Source organism: Uranotaenia lowii, chromosome 2, assembly GCF_029784155.1.
Source record: "Uranotaenia lowii strain MFRU-FL chromosome 2, ASM2978415v1, whole genome shotgun sequence".
Lineage (NCBI taxonomy): Eukaryota > Metazoa > Arthropoda > Insecta > Diptera > Culicidae > Uranotaenia > Uranotaenia lowii.
The window spans coordinates 272848987-272868237 of record NC_073692.1 but is presented as its reverse complement, the minus strand read 5'-3'; the positions used below and the strand labels follow the sequence as shown (position 1 = coordinate 272868237).

At 37.0% G+C, this 19251-nt stretch overlaps 3 protein-coding genes across 5 annotated transcripts in view; 2 read left to right on the top strand and 1 right to left on the bottom strand.

Moving 5' to 3' along the window:
- On the top strand, nt 1-14024 carry LOC129741788 (matrix-remodeling-associated protein 7). Of its 2 annotated transcripts, none has more exons than XM_055733574.1 (3): nt 1-240; nt 299-429; nt 12493-14024. In XM_055733574.1, exons 1-3 carry the CDS (start codon nt 73-75, stop codon nt 12791-12793), a joined length of 600 nt encoding a protein of 199 aa, XP_055589549.1. In that variant the 5' UTR covers nt 1-72; the 3' UTR covers nt 12794-14024. The 2 variants fall into 2 exon arrangements, with proteins under 2 accessions (XP_055589549.1, XP_055589550.1); XM_055733575.1 differs by lacking the exon at nt 12493-14024 and adding an exon at nt 3092-3423 and having other exon boundaries at nt 10-240.
- On the bottom strand, nt 5068-17336 carry LOC129741786 (equilibrative nucleoside transporter 4). 2 transcript variants are annotated; one of them, XM_055733569.1, is made up of 8 exons: nt 17205-17336; nt 15594-16440; nt 15372-15526; nt 7700-7903; nt 7422-7636; nt 7259-7365; nt 6961-7190; nt 5068-6899 (listed from the first exon to the last, which is right to left on the bottom strand). In XM_055733569.1, exons 2-8 carry the CDS (start codon nt 15770-15772, stop codon nt 6004-6006), a joined length of 1986 nt encoding a protein of 661 aa, XP_055589544.1. In that variant the 5' UTR covers nt 15773-16440; nt 17205-17336; the 3' UTR covers nt 5068-6003. The 2 variants fall into 2 exon arrangements, with proteins under 2 accessions (XP_055589544.1, XP_055589545.1); XM_055733570.1 differs by lacking the exon at nt 17205-17336 and having other exon boundaries at nt 15594-16451.
- Nucleotides 16413-19251, top strand: part of LOC129741787 (WW domain-binding protein 2) — a 35757-nt gene continuing 32918 nt past the window's right edge. The window contains exon 1 of the mRNA XM_055733572.1: nt 16413-16537. The gene's annotated coding sequence lies outside the window, so the exon portion shown is untranslated. The remainder of the gene's footprint in view (nt 16538-19251) is intronic.

Genomic DNA, 19251 nt, shown 5'->3' with positions numbered 1-19251 from the left:
AAAAGCGGAGCAAAACAAAACCGAAAATAATTTTCTGCTGTGGACGCAAAAACAAGCTCTTTTCAAGCCAGAATGAACAATTTGGAAAATTTAGTCATTTATTTTAGTAATTTATCAGCTTTTTATATTTTCAGCATTGCAATATCTGTCGCAGTAGTTATTTTAACTGTATACCTAGGCTGGATTACACGTTCTGAGGACGCAGCGAAAAATTACGATCCCATGGAAGATCATTCAAAGGTATGTGCGGACGTCAAGGTCATACATATTTCACTCATTAATTCTCGCTTTGGGTCAGGTCCAGAACGAATGCGAAGAAAGCAGCGAAGATGAGAGTCTTCGCATTGAATCTATGGGACAGCTTAAATCTGCAAGAATCCGGTCTCTCGAAAATACCCTTACGAATGAACAACGCGAGGAAGAGAAAAAGTAAGTTATTTTACAATTATTCTAATTTGAAAAGAAGGTAAACATTCAAGGAACGTTTTATGAAAAGACTAAGAAAAAAAGTAATTGTAATTCATCAATGTTTTCATCAATTTGACCATTATTTAAGTCATCTGCATTTATTTATTTAATAATTGATCGGCGACTTTTCAGTGGCAGCATTTTTAAACCCAATTTTGTCTGGTTTTTTATTTGAAAAGCTTTTGAAAAAAAGAAACAGGTTTATTTGGCTGCTCACTAAATCTTTTATAACTGTTTCGAGTTTCTTCGTCAAATTCAATAACATGGAATTACCAAAAATGTGTAACTTCAGTAAATTGTCAGTCCAGCTTTTATCCAAGGGAATGAAAACTGTTAATAATAACCTTGAACACATCTTGAAATAAATCAATTGCCTTTTCTAATCTCAATGAACCGTCATTCTACGTCCAGATGTTTTTAGATAACGCCCGAACTCTCTGTATTTATAAACCATACGACTTCCGCAAAAATTTACAACCCGCTTCGAGGGTAATAAACCCAGGGCTTCTCTATAAAAGTAAAAAGCGTGTTTTTCGGTTCCAGGTCCACAGGAAAAGAGGGCGGTCGTGTTTTATTAGTTTGATTATCCATTATCGCTGCTTGTTTACATTCTCTCATATTGGTATTAATTTCCCGATCAGAAATACAATACAATTTTTGATACAATTTGAGATATTTTAACATCCTACGAGTACTGATTTATAACTAATTTTGATAGAAAAAATTGAGTATCAAAATATCTCTTCTAGATATAATTTAGATTTTTCCTCCTGATCGGGATGTTACTTGCCCAAACACTCGATCAAAAAGTTGAAAATAAATCTCTTTTCTTATCGTCCGCAATACTATTGCATGAAAAGAGAAATTCTAAACGTTCGGCATAATTGGTAAACGACGTGACGTGCCTAAAATCGTGCCAATAAGTGCCAATTTGGCTGCACCGGATCGAAAATTCGTTAAATCACTTAACATTGTCCACCTTCGCTCCGAATGTCCTCAAACCTTTCAGCTTTTTCGCAACGGACCACGAAAAATAGTGAATTTATAATTCCCAAAAAAGCACTTATACACTATAAGAACTTTTTATAAAACGACTTGCTCTTTTTTAATTCTTCTATAAGAGTGTCGCAAAACGCGCGCTGTCACTGCCTCAAATGATTGGCCAAATGATTTTTTGTATCACGATACTGCACCACAGATTAAAATTTCTATGCTTTTCGCTACTATCTGGCTCAACCGTAACCAGTTTTATCACGTGAAGTTTATCAAACGAACTAATTTTTTTTAAATATTTTCTGATATTGGTATTACTATGTCCATTGCCCAAAAGCTCGATCAACAAGGGGTTTTAATAAAGTTTTTTTTGACATAAAAATTCACTACAGAGTGACAGAGTGAAAAAATCAAGTAAACTAACGCGCTAATAGAGGAAACATAACTATTCCAAGTAAATTTGTAGGATTTGGTCTTGGTCAAAATGCTTTTATCATACAGTGCATTGTCTTTATACAAAAAAGCTCTCTGCAAATCGGATACTTTTTAACGAATTTCTGCTTCAGGGCAATTAAAATATTATAACTATTTGTAGATTTTGTTGTTCTATCGGTTCTCAAGGAGGTGACCAATTATAACTTTCTTCACAAATTTCTGGACAAAGATTCACTTCGCGGTCAAAATCCATGTTAAAAGAACTCAATAGTCGGTCTTATCCAGGATCGCTGTGATAGACCTTATAAATGAGATACAACTTGTAACAAACCATCGTATAGAACTCTACTACAACTACATAAATTTTACCAAGAATTCTACAATTCCGCCTTGATGCTTTCTTTTTTGACGATTGTCTTAACCCTTTAATGCATAGTGTTGTTTTAAAACAACACTAATCTAAACCCAAATATCTCGGAAACGCGTGGATATTTTTGAAAGGTGTATGGACAAAAAATGTTCTAGAGATTAAAAGGAATTAGCCCATGGTATTTTTGTTACGGTATTTCAATGTTTCCGTGAGATATCGAACAAAGTATGCGGAAAAAATGCAAAATTCAAATTTATTTATTTTTTCGAAAAAAGTAGTTTTTAGAAAATTGCTGATATTTCTTCAGATTCGCAAATTCTATCACATTTTTTAACCTCAATCAATCACAAACACCTTCCTGCACCCAATTGACAAGGTTTGGAAGAAATTTGCAAATTCGTATTGAAATGAATTAAGATTTAAAAAAAATATTTTTCAACTTTGATGGGCCATAACTTTTATAATACTCAAAAGAACGACTTAAAACCTGTTGATTTGTGTTATTCGAATTAAAATGTTATTATTCCACTGAATCAATAACTGCAATTCTCATTTAAAAAAAGTCATGCATTAAAGGGTTAAGACTATCTTCAAAATACGTCCACGAAAATCGTTGATAAAGATGTCTGTGCTAGTGACAGCTGTCGCGAAAACCAACTTTGTGAATTAATTACAAAACCAAAAATAAAATCTAAAGAACAAAATCTTGCGACTGTGCTTTTCAGTTTTGTCAATTTTTATTCTATTTATTCAGAAATACACCTTACGAAATATTTGTCCAAAATAACAAAAAATATACATAGAGCATTTATTTTTATATTCTAGAATTGAATGTGAACAACTTGCAGCTATATTCGAACTCTTGAAGAAGCAAAACGAAGATTTCAGCCTCGGTTCAGATATCAACGAACAAGACCTCAAGGAACAGTTAACTTTATATCGGTGAAATTCTAAACCAGAAGCCAATGTTTGACGTGGTGCTGCGAAAACCTAAAAAATACCTATTAATATTCTCGAATAAAATTCCGCATAAGTACGTATCTGCATACAGTGTTGTCTGCTAAATGCTCTAGTCTAACCTAGGATAAGATCTTCCATAAAGATGTTCTGTTTGATGTATCAAAAATTAAAATAGATAAATAAACATATCAACTGAACTCTGTTTTTGATCAATTTCACTGAATGTTTGCTCATAATTTTGATCCCTGTGATTAAATCCGAAAATCAGCTAGAAGTTGTGGTTAAGATTTACCCTAGTTGTTTTTATTTCACTCTGCTGTGTGTGAGCCTTCTTGGTTGAATGATTCAATTGAATCAAAGCAATCGAAAGATTCCTCTTAATTCAACCACGGTAAATGAAAAGTTCATATACCGGTATTTCGATAGCAACTTACTACCTTCTTCAGTGAGCGTTTTCGATTAATATCAATCGAAAACGCTCACTGAAGAAGGTAGTAAGTTGCTATCGAAATACCGATGTATGAACTTTCCATTTACCGTGGTTGAATTAGAAGGAATCTTTCGATTGCTTTGATTCAGTTGTTTTTATTTTGTAATTCCTTTATTTGAAACCGCTCATACTTTTAGCTGTGCTTTTGGCTTTAATGAGTCAAATTCGTTTTTTTATGTTTTCAATTGTGAGCTTAAGTCTATATCAACACTTTTTGAAAAGAACAGGAAATAGACAGGGAAATAATATTTCTTCATTTAGAATTGGAACAAACTGTTGCTCATATTGTGACGCTCCTGGTGAACGGATTTGGAAGTTTTTAGCACCCGCGTGTTTTGTCAGCTTTACGTATGTATTTTCGACATTCCGCAAATCGACTGTTCTTTGCAAACAATCAACATGGAAGGGACAAAATTTTGCACAGTTTTTTGGAAAATCCATTGTGGTCTACATCTAAGCTAGCTAATCAGCTGAAATTGGCCAGAGATACCGTATGGCGCGTCATCAAACGGTATAAGGAAACATTAACGACGATTCGGAAGCCTCAAGGCAATCGTCGGAGTCGACCTGTCGACCAAAAACTGCGTGGTAAGATTTTGAAGACGATTTAGAGGCATTCCAATCTGTCGGACCGTGATTTGGCCAGAAAGTTCGGTGCTGTCCATAGTACTGTGAGGAGAATTCGACTCCGGGAAGAAATCAAGTCGGATCGAGCTAGCAAACACCCAAATCGGACTATAAACAGAATACTGTGGCCAAAATCCGTGCTCGGAAGATACGCCCAGGTGCTGAACAAGTTTGACGGGTGTCTACTGATAGACGATGAAACCTATGTCAAGGCTTACTTCGGGAACATCCCAGGTCAAAAATTTTACATGGCAACGGCTCAGGAGAATGTTCCAGCTAAATTTAAATTTGTTTTTGCCAACAAGTTTGCACGTGAATCTATGATTTGGCAGGGCACTTGAAGCTAAGGCAAAAAAAGACAGTTTTCGTTACAAATAAGACAATGGCGTCGGAACTATAAAAAAATGAATTCCACCGTTCATCGATCCCACGACCATCCCGTGATGTTTTGGACAGGTTGTCAAAGACATCAATCAGATGAAGACCTAGTGGAATATGATAGCTAAAACGATGTTGTGTGTGTCAGAAAAAAATCTGAAATCCTTCGAAACCGTGAAAAATAATGTTATCCGTTGTTTTTCTTAAAAGTATGAAGAAATTGCTACATTTGTGTGAAAAAAGATCTGGAATCCGATAATAAATAACTTACAACCCCCTAGAATAAAAAGCAAGAAGATAACGAGAATAAGAGAATGGTATGTGATGTGCTTAGGAAAAAACACAGTTCTACATTTCAGTAGATTAAAATACTCTAGTTTATTTATTTTTTGCAGGTTTCGAATGCTTTTATTATTTTTACACAAATCCCAATTACAGCTCCAATGTGTAGGAGGAATATCATTAAATATAAATATGCATTCGTCTTTTTCTCGATGCTTTTTTTCAATTTTCACGGTCTAGCTAAAAACGTATGTTTCTCTTTGAGATGGGTTTTCAGCAGTTTTGCTAAGATTTGTTTTTTGTTCCACTAATTAACACTTACTACGCTATAAAAGCACCTGCAACAGCCACCAACTCACATTCTCTCGCATCATCATACTTTCATCTTAGCAAATTTATTACTATTGAGTTAGCCGAACTTTACCTTGTTTGGAACTAATAATATCACTGAAAATAATTCTTCATATCATCGCAATCGATGTTCGAGTATAGAACTTAAATCCAACATATTTGGTTGTCTTTTCAATAAGTTGAGCGACAATTTATTGATGTTAGTTAGAAAAGTATTGTGTTGTAGACACATTGCAGAAGGTTTAATAACCAGCCATTTATTTTGAAAACCTATGATCCTATACATTTATGTACATAATATGATCGATACTAGACCAATGATTTAGTAAAACATTTTCTCTAGATTCCATTGTTCCAATGACTTAAGAGTTTCGGTTTGATTTAACCTTATTACACAATGTCTAGAATAAGGTTATTGTAGACTTTATAAGAAAAAAGGAACATGAAATTTGGTATAAGAAATCATTCAGCGTGGTGGATGTAGCGTTTGTTCACCCCGGACAATAAACATAACCGCGCTACTTGAAGTACCGGAACAATGCATCAGATGAAAATGCCAAAACTGGATTTCCAATACACAACACTCAGCTCAATGCTTCCCCTCTTGAAACATAAAAAGCCATTGATAACGCCTTCGAGTCAGTGGTACTTAATCGTAGAACTTTGAACGCGCAGCGTTAGTGGTGGAATCGAGCCATGCCTGTGTGGTATTGTAGAACATCATAGTTGCTACTGTCACCAAACTATTGGTGTCTATTGAGCTAGTGACATCGTAATCTGCACTCGTTGGCATCTGATTGGTGACAGCAGTTGACGCAATCTGTGTCGAAGTACTGGAGAGTGATATGCTAGTTGAAGACTCGGGTGAGATTGTAGATGAACTAGTTTGGAGAAAAGTAGCAGTTAAAGTCGTTACAATTGCCGAAGCCACTGTAGTTGTTGAAGTGGTGCTGCTTAAACTTATGTTGTTGAAAGGTGGTTGATTGGGTTTTGGAGGAACGAAAGGATACTGTGGACACGGATTAGGTAGCTGTGGCCCAAGCATTGATTCGAACACGTATCCGACTAGCGAACCTGCTGTCAGCCCTATATTGTAGGAGAGCGTCATCATGTTTCCGGTTACTTCTTTCAACGTGGCAGATACCTTATCTGGTGCCAGCATCATCGGTAAGCTGCCCGCCAAACCATTCGTGACTCCAAGCGCAGCAGTAAATACGAACGCCGAAGCTTCTCCTGCAATAACAGGTTGCTCACGGGGCGAGCAACACAGCAAAATCAGGGGAACTAAAAGTGCCCGCAGTCCCGACATTAAAATTAGTTGTCTTCTCGACCAACTGTAAGGAACAGCTGCCAACAGCTTGCCGATAACATCCGATGTGTTGAAAGTGAACATCAGCAAGACAGGCATCCATGTTCCCAAGTTGCAGGATATTATTTCAGATTCTATACCTGGATACAACGACAGCGTAACGCAGTACGCAAGCGCGATACAGGCCATATAGGGGTAGATAGCATGAGCCACCTTCCAGCGAGATTCCAGACCACCTGCGAAAAGGATAAGGATCTTTACATCACGAAGATACTACCGATATCAATGTTAACTCACTTCGGAAGCTTCCAAGTCGACTCGAGCTACAGATATCCGGTGTCATCACATGCTCCACCTTAAACGCTACATTTGGTACATCGTGAGAGGCCGTGGCCGATGTCGGCGAAGTTACAGGTCGATTTGTCGCATTTGTTGACACGGTTGTGGTGGTAGATGTCAGATTGGTTATATTTGTCTCCAATACGTTTTCACCTCCGCTTGGGTTTGACAGTTCATACACAGGATTGCTACATCGTGAAAAGTCCGTAAGTTAAAGCGATTTGGTAAAACACAAATTGTTTAATATTCCTGTTACCTGAAACTGAGCGCATTTGTGCCCGGTGGTATATGAACCGGAGGGCTCGACTCCAGGGCTAAAACTCCGTACCGAGCATTCGACAGATCTCCGTCTATTGTGTCACCCTAGAAAAACATCCATTATGAAAAATGTTACCAGGATCTTGCTAGAACAAATTTACCAGCGCATGATCATCGTCGGGTCGGAGAACAATTTTGGCACAAGCCTTGATGTGGTAACGTACAAATGGCGAGTGGCTAGTGATGGAATGCAGAACGTAGCTGAATGCAATGTAGACAGTTGACGTGAGGAAAAAAATGGCGGTCGATGCCCGATCACTCTTGATCAAAAGCTTAGTAACGACTCTATTGGAAGATACTAGGAATCCAGCAATACCTGGAGGAAGAAAAACGAATTATTAAACAAAACTGGTATTGGGTCACTAAGAGAAGAACTTACTTTCACCTGCCATGACGGCCTGGGTATACTGTTTCGGTAACATACTGGCAAAACCGTAGAAGCTGGATTGTTGGATTGTGCATCCCATCGCCACTAGGGAGACTGCCGCTAGATTGACCGAGTATGCTGTTTTGGCGGTAAACATGTGCCATGCTACTTCGCAAAGTGCCACGAAAACAAGTGTCGTAAATGATACCGCATAACCTAGAAAATAAAATTTGTATTATAAGAACTGTCTCATAATAGCATTATGATAGTTAAACCCTCGCCTTCGCCCGGCGAAAGGTGAAGTGAAATTATTTAAAGTCTAGGGCTATTTTTTAGAGGCTTTTGAGGGGAGTTATTACTTTGGTGAACCATAATGAATACAGGAAACGTGTGTTGTTGCATTATCAATTTTTTTGGACGCACCTTGGAAGCCCAGACAAAGAAAAGTTACCAGTATGGCCTGTGTCAATTTTACTATCGGCTAAAATCGCTCTACCTCCCCTAATTCTCAACCCACCTAATTTTCTTGTAACGAAATTAATATATGGCAATCAAACAATATTCTGATATGATCATTGTTTTCCTTTCCCTTTTTTTGAGAAATTTGACCCATTTGAACCGTTCTGCCTCTAAAGTGATACGGTTAAAATTAGGTCAATATCAACTTGACGTATTTCTTTCAATTTTGCAGCTAAAAAAACCTGAACACCCCTCATTTTGAAGGTGTGTGTGTAGAATATTGCTCCTATTTTGATTTTGGAATTCACTCTTCAGTTGTCAAAACGCCGTCCAAGGAAGAAGAGCAGCATATCAAAATTTTGCCGGAAGCCGCTGAGACGACAAAGAGAGTTGCCGGTAGTTTCAAGCGAAACCCTAACCTCTCTCTCCGAGATGCCGCAAATAAGCTGGGTGTATCGTCTATGTAACGTGGTTACATTTCTGTATATATAAATTACTATTAGAATCGAAAATAAGACATTCTGTACATATAATTAGATAAGTTACCGTTAATATTTATTGTTTTTGTTTATCAATATTGTGCCGTTCTAATGAAACGATCAGTCGACATGCTTTCCGTCATATTGTTATACCATCCAATCCTTGGTACAAGATTTCATGCAAGCTTTTAATCTGCTTTCGCATACAACATCCGCTTTCATGACTCAAGTGATCGAGCGTCACCTCTCGAGATATTCTCAGAGATCCGAAGAGGTTCGGTTATGAAAGGGGGAGATGGCTTGTTGTGGAAGACACAAGGAGATTCCCAATGTCATTCCGAGAGTATAGCTGGTGTACCCGAACTCAGGTTCGAAAGTTCGTTGACCGGATTCGTAGGTCATCGGATTTCCCCTCCAAAGGTCAAAGGATTTTCCTACTTGCGACCAAACTGAGGATCAACGGAACGAAACTCGATCACTTTGATCCAGACCGTGGTTTAGGCAGTAGCGAGGATTATTTCCATTTTGTTTTTGTCTCGCGAATTAGCTTAGAAAGTATGAATACACGTGAAGTGTCTTGAGGATTTGTCGTTAATTGTTCTTGTTCCGTTCCTTCTAGGCTAGATTGAAAAGCTATAGGGAAAATAGTTGTGCGTGTTGTGCATTGTGCGTAAACCTTCATCAAAAAGGTAAAAATTCTTAAGAATTCTGTGTGTGAACTGTGTGATGTTAATTTATGTCGAAATCTATTCGACATTTCATTTAAAGGGAGCCATCACCACAACAGCTCTAGCGATTGCTAAGCAACTCCATCGGAACTTCGCTACACCAGCCACGGGAGGCTTCAAGGTTTGCCGACGAGGCCACGTCGGAAGCGGAACCGTCCGTCACCACACGGTTTTCCGTCAGCCGGTTCGCCAAACATCCGGCTAATTGATATTCGCCCCTGATTCGTCGAAGAATCAGCACCACCATCACCATGTAAGGTCCAACAGCTTACTCCACTAACAGCTCCAACAACAACAACAACAACAACAACAGTAAGTTTTTCCCGGACAAAGAGCCAGATCGCTCTACTTAAACGGCATTGAGCCATACGAATTCGTGAGTATGAAATCCGAAACATATTTGCGCATATAAATATTCTGGCCCCAATGATATTTTAAAACACACACAGTTTTGGAAACTTTTGCAACGTTACAGTTTCCCATTTTGAGAAGCTTCGCCGTTTTAAGTTTATTCTCAAACTAAAAACCGCACAACTGATAGGGAAAGCAACAGAAAGGAACCAATAAAAACAAACATGTAATCTGAAATAGAAGTCGACAACAAACCTTAAAATTACAATAAAAACTCTAATGTAGTCTATGAATAAAAATCGAGCATGCTGTAAATAGTTATCGTCAACCAAATAAATGTATTTATTTATTACGTTCCGTCATAAGATGTTGTTGTAAATTGAATCAGCTTTCCCCTGAACAGTTGCGTCTGATTTGAAAGGTATTTCACGTGTTTTGTCCGCTTAGTTTCTAGAGTTTTCTTTTTTGTTGAATCTATTTATTTTACTCCGGGTTGAACTGCTCGGGAAAACAGTTCCCTCGCTTACGCCTCTATTACGGAAAGGAAAAAGGTAGGAAAGTAAGTTCCACCCATGACGAGATGCACAAGCGAGTGCTTTTCGAGCGGATAGAACAACGGTTTGCGTCCCAGCTATCCTTTTGGCACCACGGTGCAACTGCTGGTCTATTTTCCTGGCATCCTCATTCCCCTAATTATTCCGTGTCCTTTTTCGGATCCATTTGGACAACCCGCCCTGAGGTCGGGAGTCTAGCCGGGCAATCAACCTCGACGAGTGGTCCTCATATGAGGTGGCGCGTAAACCTCTCGTTTGATGAAAGCGGAAGTTGTATGGGAGAGGCTGAATCCTCACGCGCGAAATCGCACGTGTTACATCTACAACCGTGCATCGAGCCAAAAAACGAGCCGAACTATCGACTTACAAGAAGGTAGTGACTCCAAATTGCGATGATAAACAAAATACGACGGTCAAAATGCGATCCCAGAGGCTGCACACGACGATGCTGACGAAGTATGGCTGCGAGGTAATGGACGACGAAACCTACGTCAAAGCCGACTACAAGCAGCTTTCGGGACAGGAGTTTAATACGGGAAAAGGAAGGGAAAAGGTAGCAGATATTTTCAAGCACATGAAACTGTCAAAGTTCGCGAAGAAATATCTTGTTTGGTAAGCCATCTGTGCCTGTGGCTTGAAAAGCAGCATTTTCATAGCTTCCGGGACTGTCAACCAAGAAATTTACGTGAAAGAGTGTTTGAATAAACGTCTGCTGCCTTTCCTGAAGAAACACGGTTGTTCCGTACTGTTTTGGCCGGAATTGGCATCTTGCCATTACGGTAAAAAGGCCATGGAGTGGTACGCCGCCAACAACATGCAGGTGGTTCACAAGGACAAGAACCCTCCCAACACGCCAGAGCTCCGCCCAATTGAGAAATACTGGGCTATTGTCAAGCGGAACCTAAAGAAGGCCAAAAAAAAAATGCTAAGGACGAGCAGCAGTTCAAGGCAAACTGGCTTTCTGCGGCGAAGAAGGTGGATAAGTTGGCTGTACAAAATCTGATAGCAGGGGTTAAGCGTAGGTCCCGGCAATTCGGATTTAGAAAAGCGGAAGCCTAACTGAATATTTTTCCTGAATTTTATACTAAATAAACTTGAAAAAGAAATTTAATTTGGTTTTTTTAAATAAACGATTTCATCGATTTACACGCGTTTTCCCTTGACCAAATTTTGACCGTATCACCTTTTTTGATGAACTTAAATTGATTTTCAAAAAAAATTAAAAAATATGAAAGCCCCGGGGGAAGATGGCATTTTCTATATTCTTATTAAAAAGTTGCCTGAAAGCACTTTACATTTTTTAGTAAAAATCTTCAATAAATGTTTTTACTTGGCTTATTTTCCCAATAAATGGAAAATGGAAAAGTAACTCCAATTTAGAAACCTGGAAAAAGTGCTTCAGAGCCTTCAAGTTATCGACCAATTAGTTTGCTCCCTTCTTTAAGTAAACTATTTGAGAGAGTTATTTTGAATAGAATGATGATTCACATTAATCAGAATTCTATTTTCCCTGATGAACAATTTGGTTTTCGTCATGGACATTCTACTACACATCAACTTTTGAGTGTAACTAATATGATTAACGCTAGCAAATCTGAAGGTTATTCAACTGGTGTTGCTCTTCTTGATATTGAAAAAGCTTTTGAGAGTGTTTGGCACAAAGGTTAAGTAGCTAAATTAGCTCGATTTGATTTTCCTGTATATCTCACCAAAATTATTCAAAATTATTTGACTAGATGAACCTTACAAGTAAGCTATCAAAATTCATGCTCTGAAAGGACACCCATTAGAGCTGGTGTCCCTCAGGGCAGTATACTTGGGCCAATTTTATACAATATTTTTACTTCTGATCTTCCTGATGTACCAGAAGGAAAAGGTAGAAGATTATTTGCTGATGATACTTTGCTTTCAGCCAAAGGTCGAAATTTACGAGTGGTACGCAGTAGATTGCAACAAAATTTAAATTCCATTTTGAATTACTTGAAAATATGGAAAATTTCTCCTAAAGCTTCAAAAACTCAACTTATTTTATTTCCGCATAAGCCAAGAGCAAATTTTTTAAGACCTAATGAAAATCATTCCATAACTTTTAATGGGGTTTCATTAGAATGGTCTGATCACGTGAAGTACTTGGGACTTACACTTGATCAGAATCTTACTTTTAAAAATCACATTGAAGATATTCAATCTAAATGTAATAAATACACTAAATCTCTTTATTCTCTCATCAACAGGAAATCCCGACTGTGGCAGAGAAATAAAATGCTAATCTACAAACAGGTGTTCCGAACAGCGATAATGTATGCAGTTCCGATTTGGTCTACCTGGTGCGCGACGAGGAAGAAAGCCATCCAGAGGATTCAGAACAAGGTTTTAAAAATGATTTTGCGGCTTCCACCTTGGCACAGCACCGAAGATCTTCATCGGATTGCGGGCATTGAATCGATTGAAGAGATTGCCAACAAAATCATCTCCAACTTCAGAGGCAAATCGATGCAGTCTTCCATCGCAGAGATTCGTTCTCTCTATAATTAGTTTAATTTTAGGATAGTTTTAGTTTTTAGTTGTAAGTTTAAAATATTTTTGACATTACAGGATGTTCTTCTACAAAAAAAACTTGATTGTGCTCAGCAAATTTAAGTCGATTTAGTGATTAGTAAACTATAGGGCTCTGGACAGTTCATTATTGAACTGAACACCTAATATAATGTAATAATGTAATATAAATGTAATGATGAATTGGTACGAATAAAGACATATTAAAAAAAATCTTCGTTACTTCTGGTGTGCCTCAAGGCTCCCATCTCGGCCCCCTATTTTTTATTTTATACGTTAATGATATAACTTGTCTTCTCAAGCAGTCAAATGTGCTAATTTATGCTGATGATATGAAGCTTTATATGAAAGTAAATAGCGGAGAAGACTTCAGAATCTTTCAAAACGAAGTTAATGTATTTAACAAATTAAAAGTCTGCACAAACTTAACGTGGCAAAATCTTCAAATATTGTTGTCAGTCATATTAAATTGTCAAATTGGGAGATGATCATGTCAAGAGAGTCAACAAGAGAGACCTTGGAGTTATATTAGACTCAAAACTTACCTTTGTAGATCACTATAATTCAATAATTCAGAAATCAAACAGTATGTTAGCATTTATAAAACGTTTTAGTTATAATTTCAAAAACCCATATACAATACAAAAAAATTGTACACAGCTTATGTTAGATCCATTCTTGAGTATTGTAGCGTTGTGGTGTCGCCTTTTCAAATTTCACATAAAAGCCGTTTGGAATCAGTCCAGAAACAATTTGTTCTATTCGCTTTACGAAATTTAGGATGGTCTCAGAGCCAATTACCTAGCTATGAATCACGTTGCCTGCTTATAAACATGAAATATTGAGTGTAAGAAGAGAGTTTGCTGCAATCTGTTTCGTAAACGATATAATTAATCAGCGCGTTCAGTCTGCTTATCTACTAAATCAATTAAACTTTTATTGTCCTTGCCGTCATTTAAGAACAAGAAATCTTTTCATTATAACCTCTACTCGAACTGATTATAGAAAATGTAGTCCAATGAATTGTTTAATGTATAGTTATAATAAATACTATGAGAACATAGACTTAACTATGTCAAAACAGCAGCTGAAAAAAAGTTTTTACGGTAACAGGCACCGAAGAACCTGACTTTGTAAATGTAAAGAAAAATCATTATTACTAAGCCTATTTGAAAATTGTAATCCCTAGCTTTAAATTATTATATATGTAGCCTACAATGTTTGGCGAAATAAATAAATAAATTTAAAAAACAATTTAAAAAAAACAGTACTGGACTTCTATGAACGTAAAACATGGATTCAAAAATTTATTAGACTACTTTAAATTTGATTTGAAAATCGTTTTCGTCTCTATTCAGAATTTGATGCTTTGGGGTGATATTGATCAGTCTCTATTCTGTCGGTTTTAACGAGTTTTCTTGATCATAAAGGATACAACACACCTTCATAATATTCACATATGCTAGTTTATCAATTTAACCTTGATTTTTAACGTTTTATTTTAAAAATATTCATAAACGAAAAAAGAACTATGAAGCTGCCTACATTTAGGGGCAAAAATTATAGTATTAACTAAACAGTTTGAGCTTCAAAATACAAATGAAATTTTACCTTTACACATTCCCCTAGACCCTTCCACTATTTCCATTTTCATTTTTTCTTCAAAGTTAACGATTTGATAAGGTTCCTATCCATTTGTCCAATACGGGCTCGTTCTTGGGAAATGTCCTTATTTTATAAATATAATAAAAATTATCTTTAAATGACTATAAAAATAGCACTATAACTATTCATATACAAAGAAAAAAAGTTGTTCTTTCACATTAAACAACCCGTTTGCTTATAAATGCTTTTTGGTATCATCAAGAGAGCTGTTTGTTTGCGAGCCTTGGAAAAAATAGATATTTTGAGATTTATAAATTTGATTTTTACTAACATAAAAAAAATTTCAAATACAAACGAAATTTTGCCTATTTGATACTCTATTAATAGGCTTTCAAATGTAGAAAACATTTTTCGAAAATTCAAATTATAGCCTGAGTTATTGATGATAATGTGGAAAAGTTTATTGTTGGTCATATTTACCCCGGTGATCAAAGTTACTCCGTTTTACGGTACGATCTTATTTCTTACGACACTTTGAGAGTAATGTGGTTTATGTTTTTCATTTAAATCAAGTTACCATTCTTTTGAACTTTGTACAAAATTGATGGCCTCGGTCAATCACAGAGTAGCAACCATTTGTGATGTGGAACTCGTTCTATTGAGCCACACCTGCGATCATGGGATTCGAAATTATTAAAATCAGGTTAAGAACAGCTAAACATATGAATATTGGATTGAATCAAATATGCATAAAATTGCTGTATCAATATTTTGTACAACATAGACAATATATTGAAAAAATGTTTCTAGTTCAAACCCCTTTGAATGGATGTGAGTATTCAATCAAGCTAATCTAAGCTAAGCTGAATCGAAGTCCGGGTAGTTTTGAGGACAATCTTAAGAACCTAGTTTAAAAGAAAGTTTCAATCTTTTTCAAAAGTGTAATACTCACCGAAAGCGATCCGTACACGGAAAGGCGCCAACGACAGGAAAACATTATTCAACAGCACCGTACAAAGTGCCACGATGATGTACGTCATTGACATGTCCAGCGCTACTGACTGCCCTGGGAATCGCGATTGCCAATAGTCAGACGCGATGATGAAGCTGTACAACCAAATTCATTCATTCATTAACCGAAGCAATATTGAAAATGATTGAATAAATCACACACCTGTTATACGGTAACACGAAGCCAACACCAGCCGTCATGAGAGCAAAGAATACCAACTTTTTGCGATCCTTGGGCGGCCCTCCGCCCTCCATTTGTGGACTGTCAGCCATATCAAAGGTTCTACGGCCTTCAAGAGGTTCGTATGATGAATTTCCGCCGTTTTCGGTCGCCTCCATCATATTACGAGAATATTTCCGGTTTTATTAGTTTAATCTTCCCAACTTTTAAATACACTTTTTATAATTATGATTTATGTCGGCCCGAGCTTGACACTTTTCAGGGCTAAGTAAAATCAATATTCGAGTGAACTTGGGTATAGATTTTCTAATGGTAGCCATCGGTAGTTTATTGAAAAATTCCACGGGTACATGTCTCAGACAGGATTATCTCAAATCAAAGTATCAATATAACACGTTTCTCTAGAGTATTTCGAAACCTGCTAACATGAGGGCGAATTTCTAAATTGATCACGGAAAATTTTATTTTCTCACTACGAAATTGTGGTACTTGATTTAGTAGATTCCGCTGCTAACAGTCTTGTAGCCAGAATGCAGAAATTAATATGACATAAATCCGCACCCTGTGCGCATGTGGCGACGTTCGGCTGTTTGGCTCTCCGTTTGGAAATCGGCCACGACCAAGTCAGGAACGACGCGCCGGCGAAGAAACCAAAACAGAGAATCATACCGTAGCTGAATGTTCTGTTCTGTTTATGTTTGCATTTCTAGCAGTTATATGGTGGGTACATTGAGAATCCTGTGTTTATTGCTCAACAGAGAAATGGATACAATTGCGTTTTCTGTTGGACAGTTTCCAAGTTTCGTTCAGCTGTTTACAATGTTGATATCTGCAGAGTGAAAATTTTGAAAATACAGCGCTTTACAGTTTGAACTGGAGGTTGATGATATAGAAAATACTTTTGGAGACTTTTGTTGAACAATAAGGTAGATGAAAGGAAAAAAAATAGTCTGATTCATTAAACTAACCATATATAATTAGATGTATCATTTATTTAGATTTTTTTTTAGTAAAAACAAGCAGAACTATTTCTTTGTTTGTTTTGTTTATTTTTATACAGGCTTTAAACAAGTAGAGCTAGAAATTTTACCGTATATACAGTGCCGTTCATAATTGTATAGAAATTGAAAGCACGCGCACTGTCACTTCGAATTTGAAGTTCCATAACTTTTTACTCTGATGATATTTTTTGATCAAATTTTCTGCGTTAGACAGATCAACTATCACACTATTATATCACAAAATTTGAGCTTTCTGGAGTTTGTGTGGTCTGAGATATAGTAATTCTACGAAAATCGGACTTTTTGAACTTTTTCCATTCAAATCGCAATATCTCAGAAACTTCGCTACATTTTTTATTATAATTTTGCTTGATTGTTGTAGAATCAAGTTAGCATGTCTGAAGTTTTTGAAAAGTTCTATCGATGAGATCAAAAGTTACACGAGGTGCAATATTTCAGGCATGGACCTGGAAATGCGATTTCTATAGAATTTTGGACGATTCATGAGAACAATATCGTTTCCATCCACAAATCAGTCAAAAATGTCTGGCAAAAGCAATGAAGAAAAGATAAAATGGAATAAATTATATACTTATGGTTTTATTGAGTTCGATGGATTTTTAAAAAAATACATTTATTCACTTTTATTGGTAGATCACTAATAGGTTACAATTAACGATCTGACTGATCCAACTAAGCGACTCGAACTAACTCTGGTCTTCCGACCAACTAGCAACCTAACATAATCTGATGAAAAAAAACTACCCCGGTCGGCTGGGAACTCGCTGGAACCGATGTGTTCTCCCATCAGATTGCCGCGTCTCAGGTTTCCGATTACTGCATCGATGCAGTTCTTGTGAAGATGCAGTAATGTTTATGTTTCGCAATCTGAGAATGTGTCTCGGTCGCTGATTCGCGTGAATGGGCTATCGGGAATGGGCTGTGTACATAACTATATATTTGTGTTTTGAAACCATAATCTCGCGATATTGCCTTGATTTTTTGGTTGAAATAGATTTACTGGTTGTTAAACATAAAATAGGATTTTCCTATGGAAACATTCTTCCAAAATTCTATAGAAATTGCATGTCCAGGTTCATGCCTGAAATATTGTACCTCGCGTAACTTTTGATCCCATCGATAGAACTTTTCAAAAACTTTAGGCATGCTTACTTGATATTTCAACAATCGCTCTGCAAAATTTCAATATCAAATGTAGCGTAGTTTCTGAGATATTGCAGTTTGAAGGATAAAAGTTCAAAAAGTCCGATTTTTGTAGAATTACTATGGCTGATATGAACAAAGCTTTAGTAATTGCTTTTGCTATTTTCGAGCAGTTTTGTGAGTCAAACACTTCGAATGGCATGCATATTTTTAATCCGGAGCTGGTTGAAAGTAAATGTTCTACTCTGCCTTTTCATATCTAGTTGAGCAAATGTTTTCAAATTTTGCCATTCTAAAGTTCGAGCGAAGTAAAGCTATCGAAGCAATTGCTATTTTCTTATTCACACCACCTTATATCTCAGGCCACACAATTCAAATTTTGTGGTATAATATTGTGGTAAAGTCTGCTTCATTTAATATTGGAACAAATTCTTTTGCTCATTGTGGCGCTCCTAGTGGACGGATTTGGAAACTTTTTTCACCCACGTGTCGGGAAATTCATTACCTTTCACTATGTATTTATGTCATAACACCAAACGATAGCATTTTGTAAACAACCGCCATGGAAGCCGAACGGAGAGATCAAATTGTGCACAGTTTTCTTACGAGTACGAGTACGAGAATTTCTTCGAAACAGCAATGAATAATTTTTTTAATTTTTTTTTATGAAAGAGTAAAGAAAATGCTACATTTTTATGAAAAACAAATTATGAATTCGTTAATAAACTGATAATGACTGAACTACACGCAATTGTTTGTATTCCAATATTAAATGAAGCAGACTTTACATCCGTCGAACTTGGTCAGCACTTGGTCGTACAGCTTTCGAGCACGGATTCTGGCCACATTGTTCTGCTTCAGCGTCCGATTTGGCTGTTTGCTGGCTCGGAATGACCTTATTCCTTCCCGGAGACGAATTCGTCGCACCGTACTGTGAGCGGCCTGGAACTTATTGGCCAAATCGCGGTCTGAAAGATTGGGATTCCTCTTGACGGCCTTGATGACTTTCCCAAGCAGTTTCCGGTCGACAGTTCCACTCCGACGCTTCGAATGCGGCTTCCGAGCCGTCGTCAATGTTTCCTTGTACTGCTTGATAACACGCCATACGGTATTTCTGGGCATTTTAAGCTGTTTAGCTAGCTTCGATGCCGACAACAATGGATTTTCAAGAAAACTGTGCACAATTTGATCTCTCCGTTTGGCTTCCATGGCGGTTGTTTACAAAATGATATCGTTTGGTGTTATGACATAAATACATGGTGAAAGGTAATGAATTTCCTGACACGTGGGTGAAAAAAGTTTCCAAATCCGTCCACTAGGAGCGCCACAATGAGCAAAAGAATTTGTTCCAATATTAAATGAAGCAGACTTTAGTTCATCTATCTAACGCAGAAAGTTTGATCAAAAAATATCATCAGAGTAAAAAATTATGGAAGTTCAAAGTTGAAGTGACAGTGTGCGTGCTTTCAATTTCT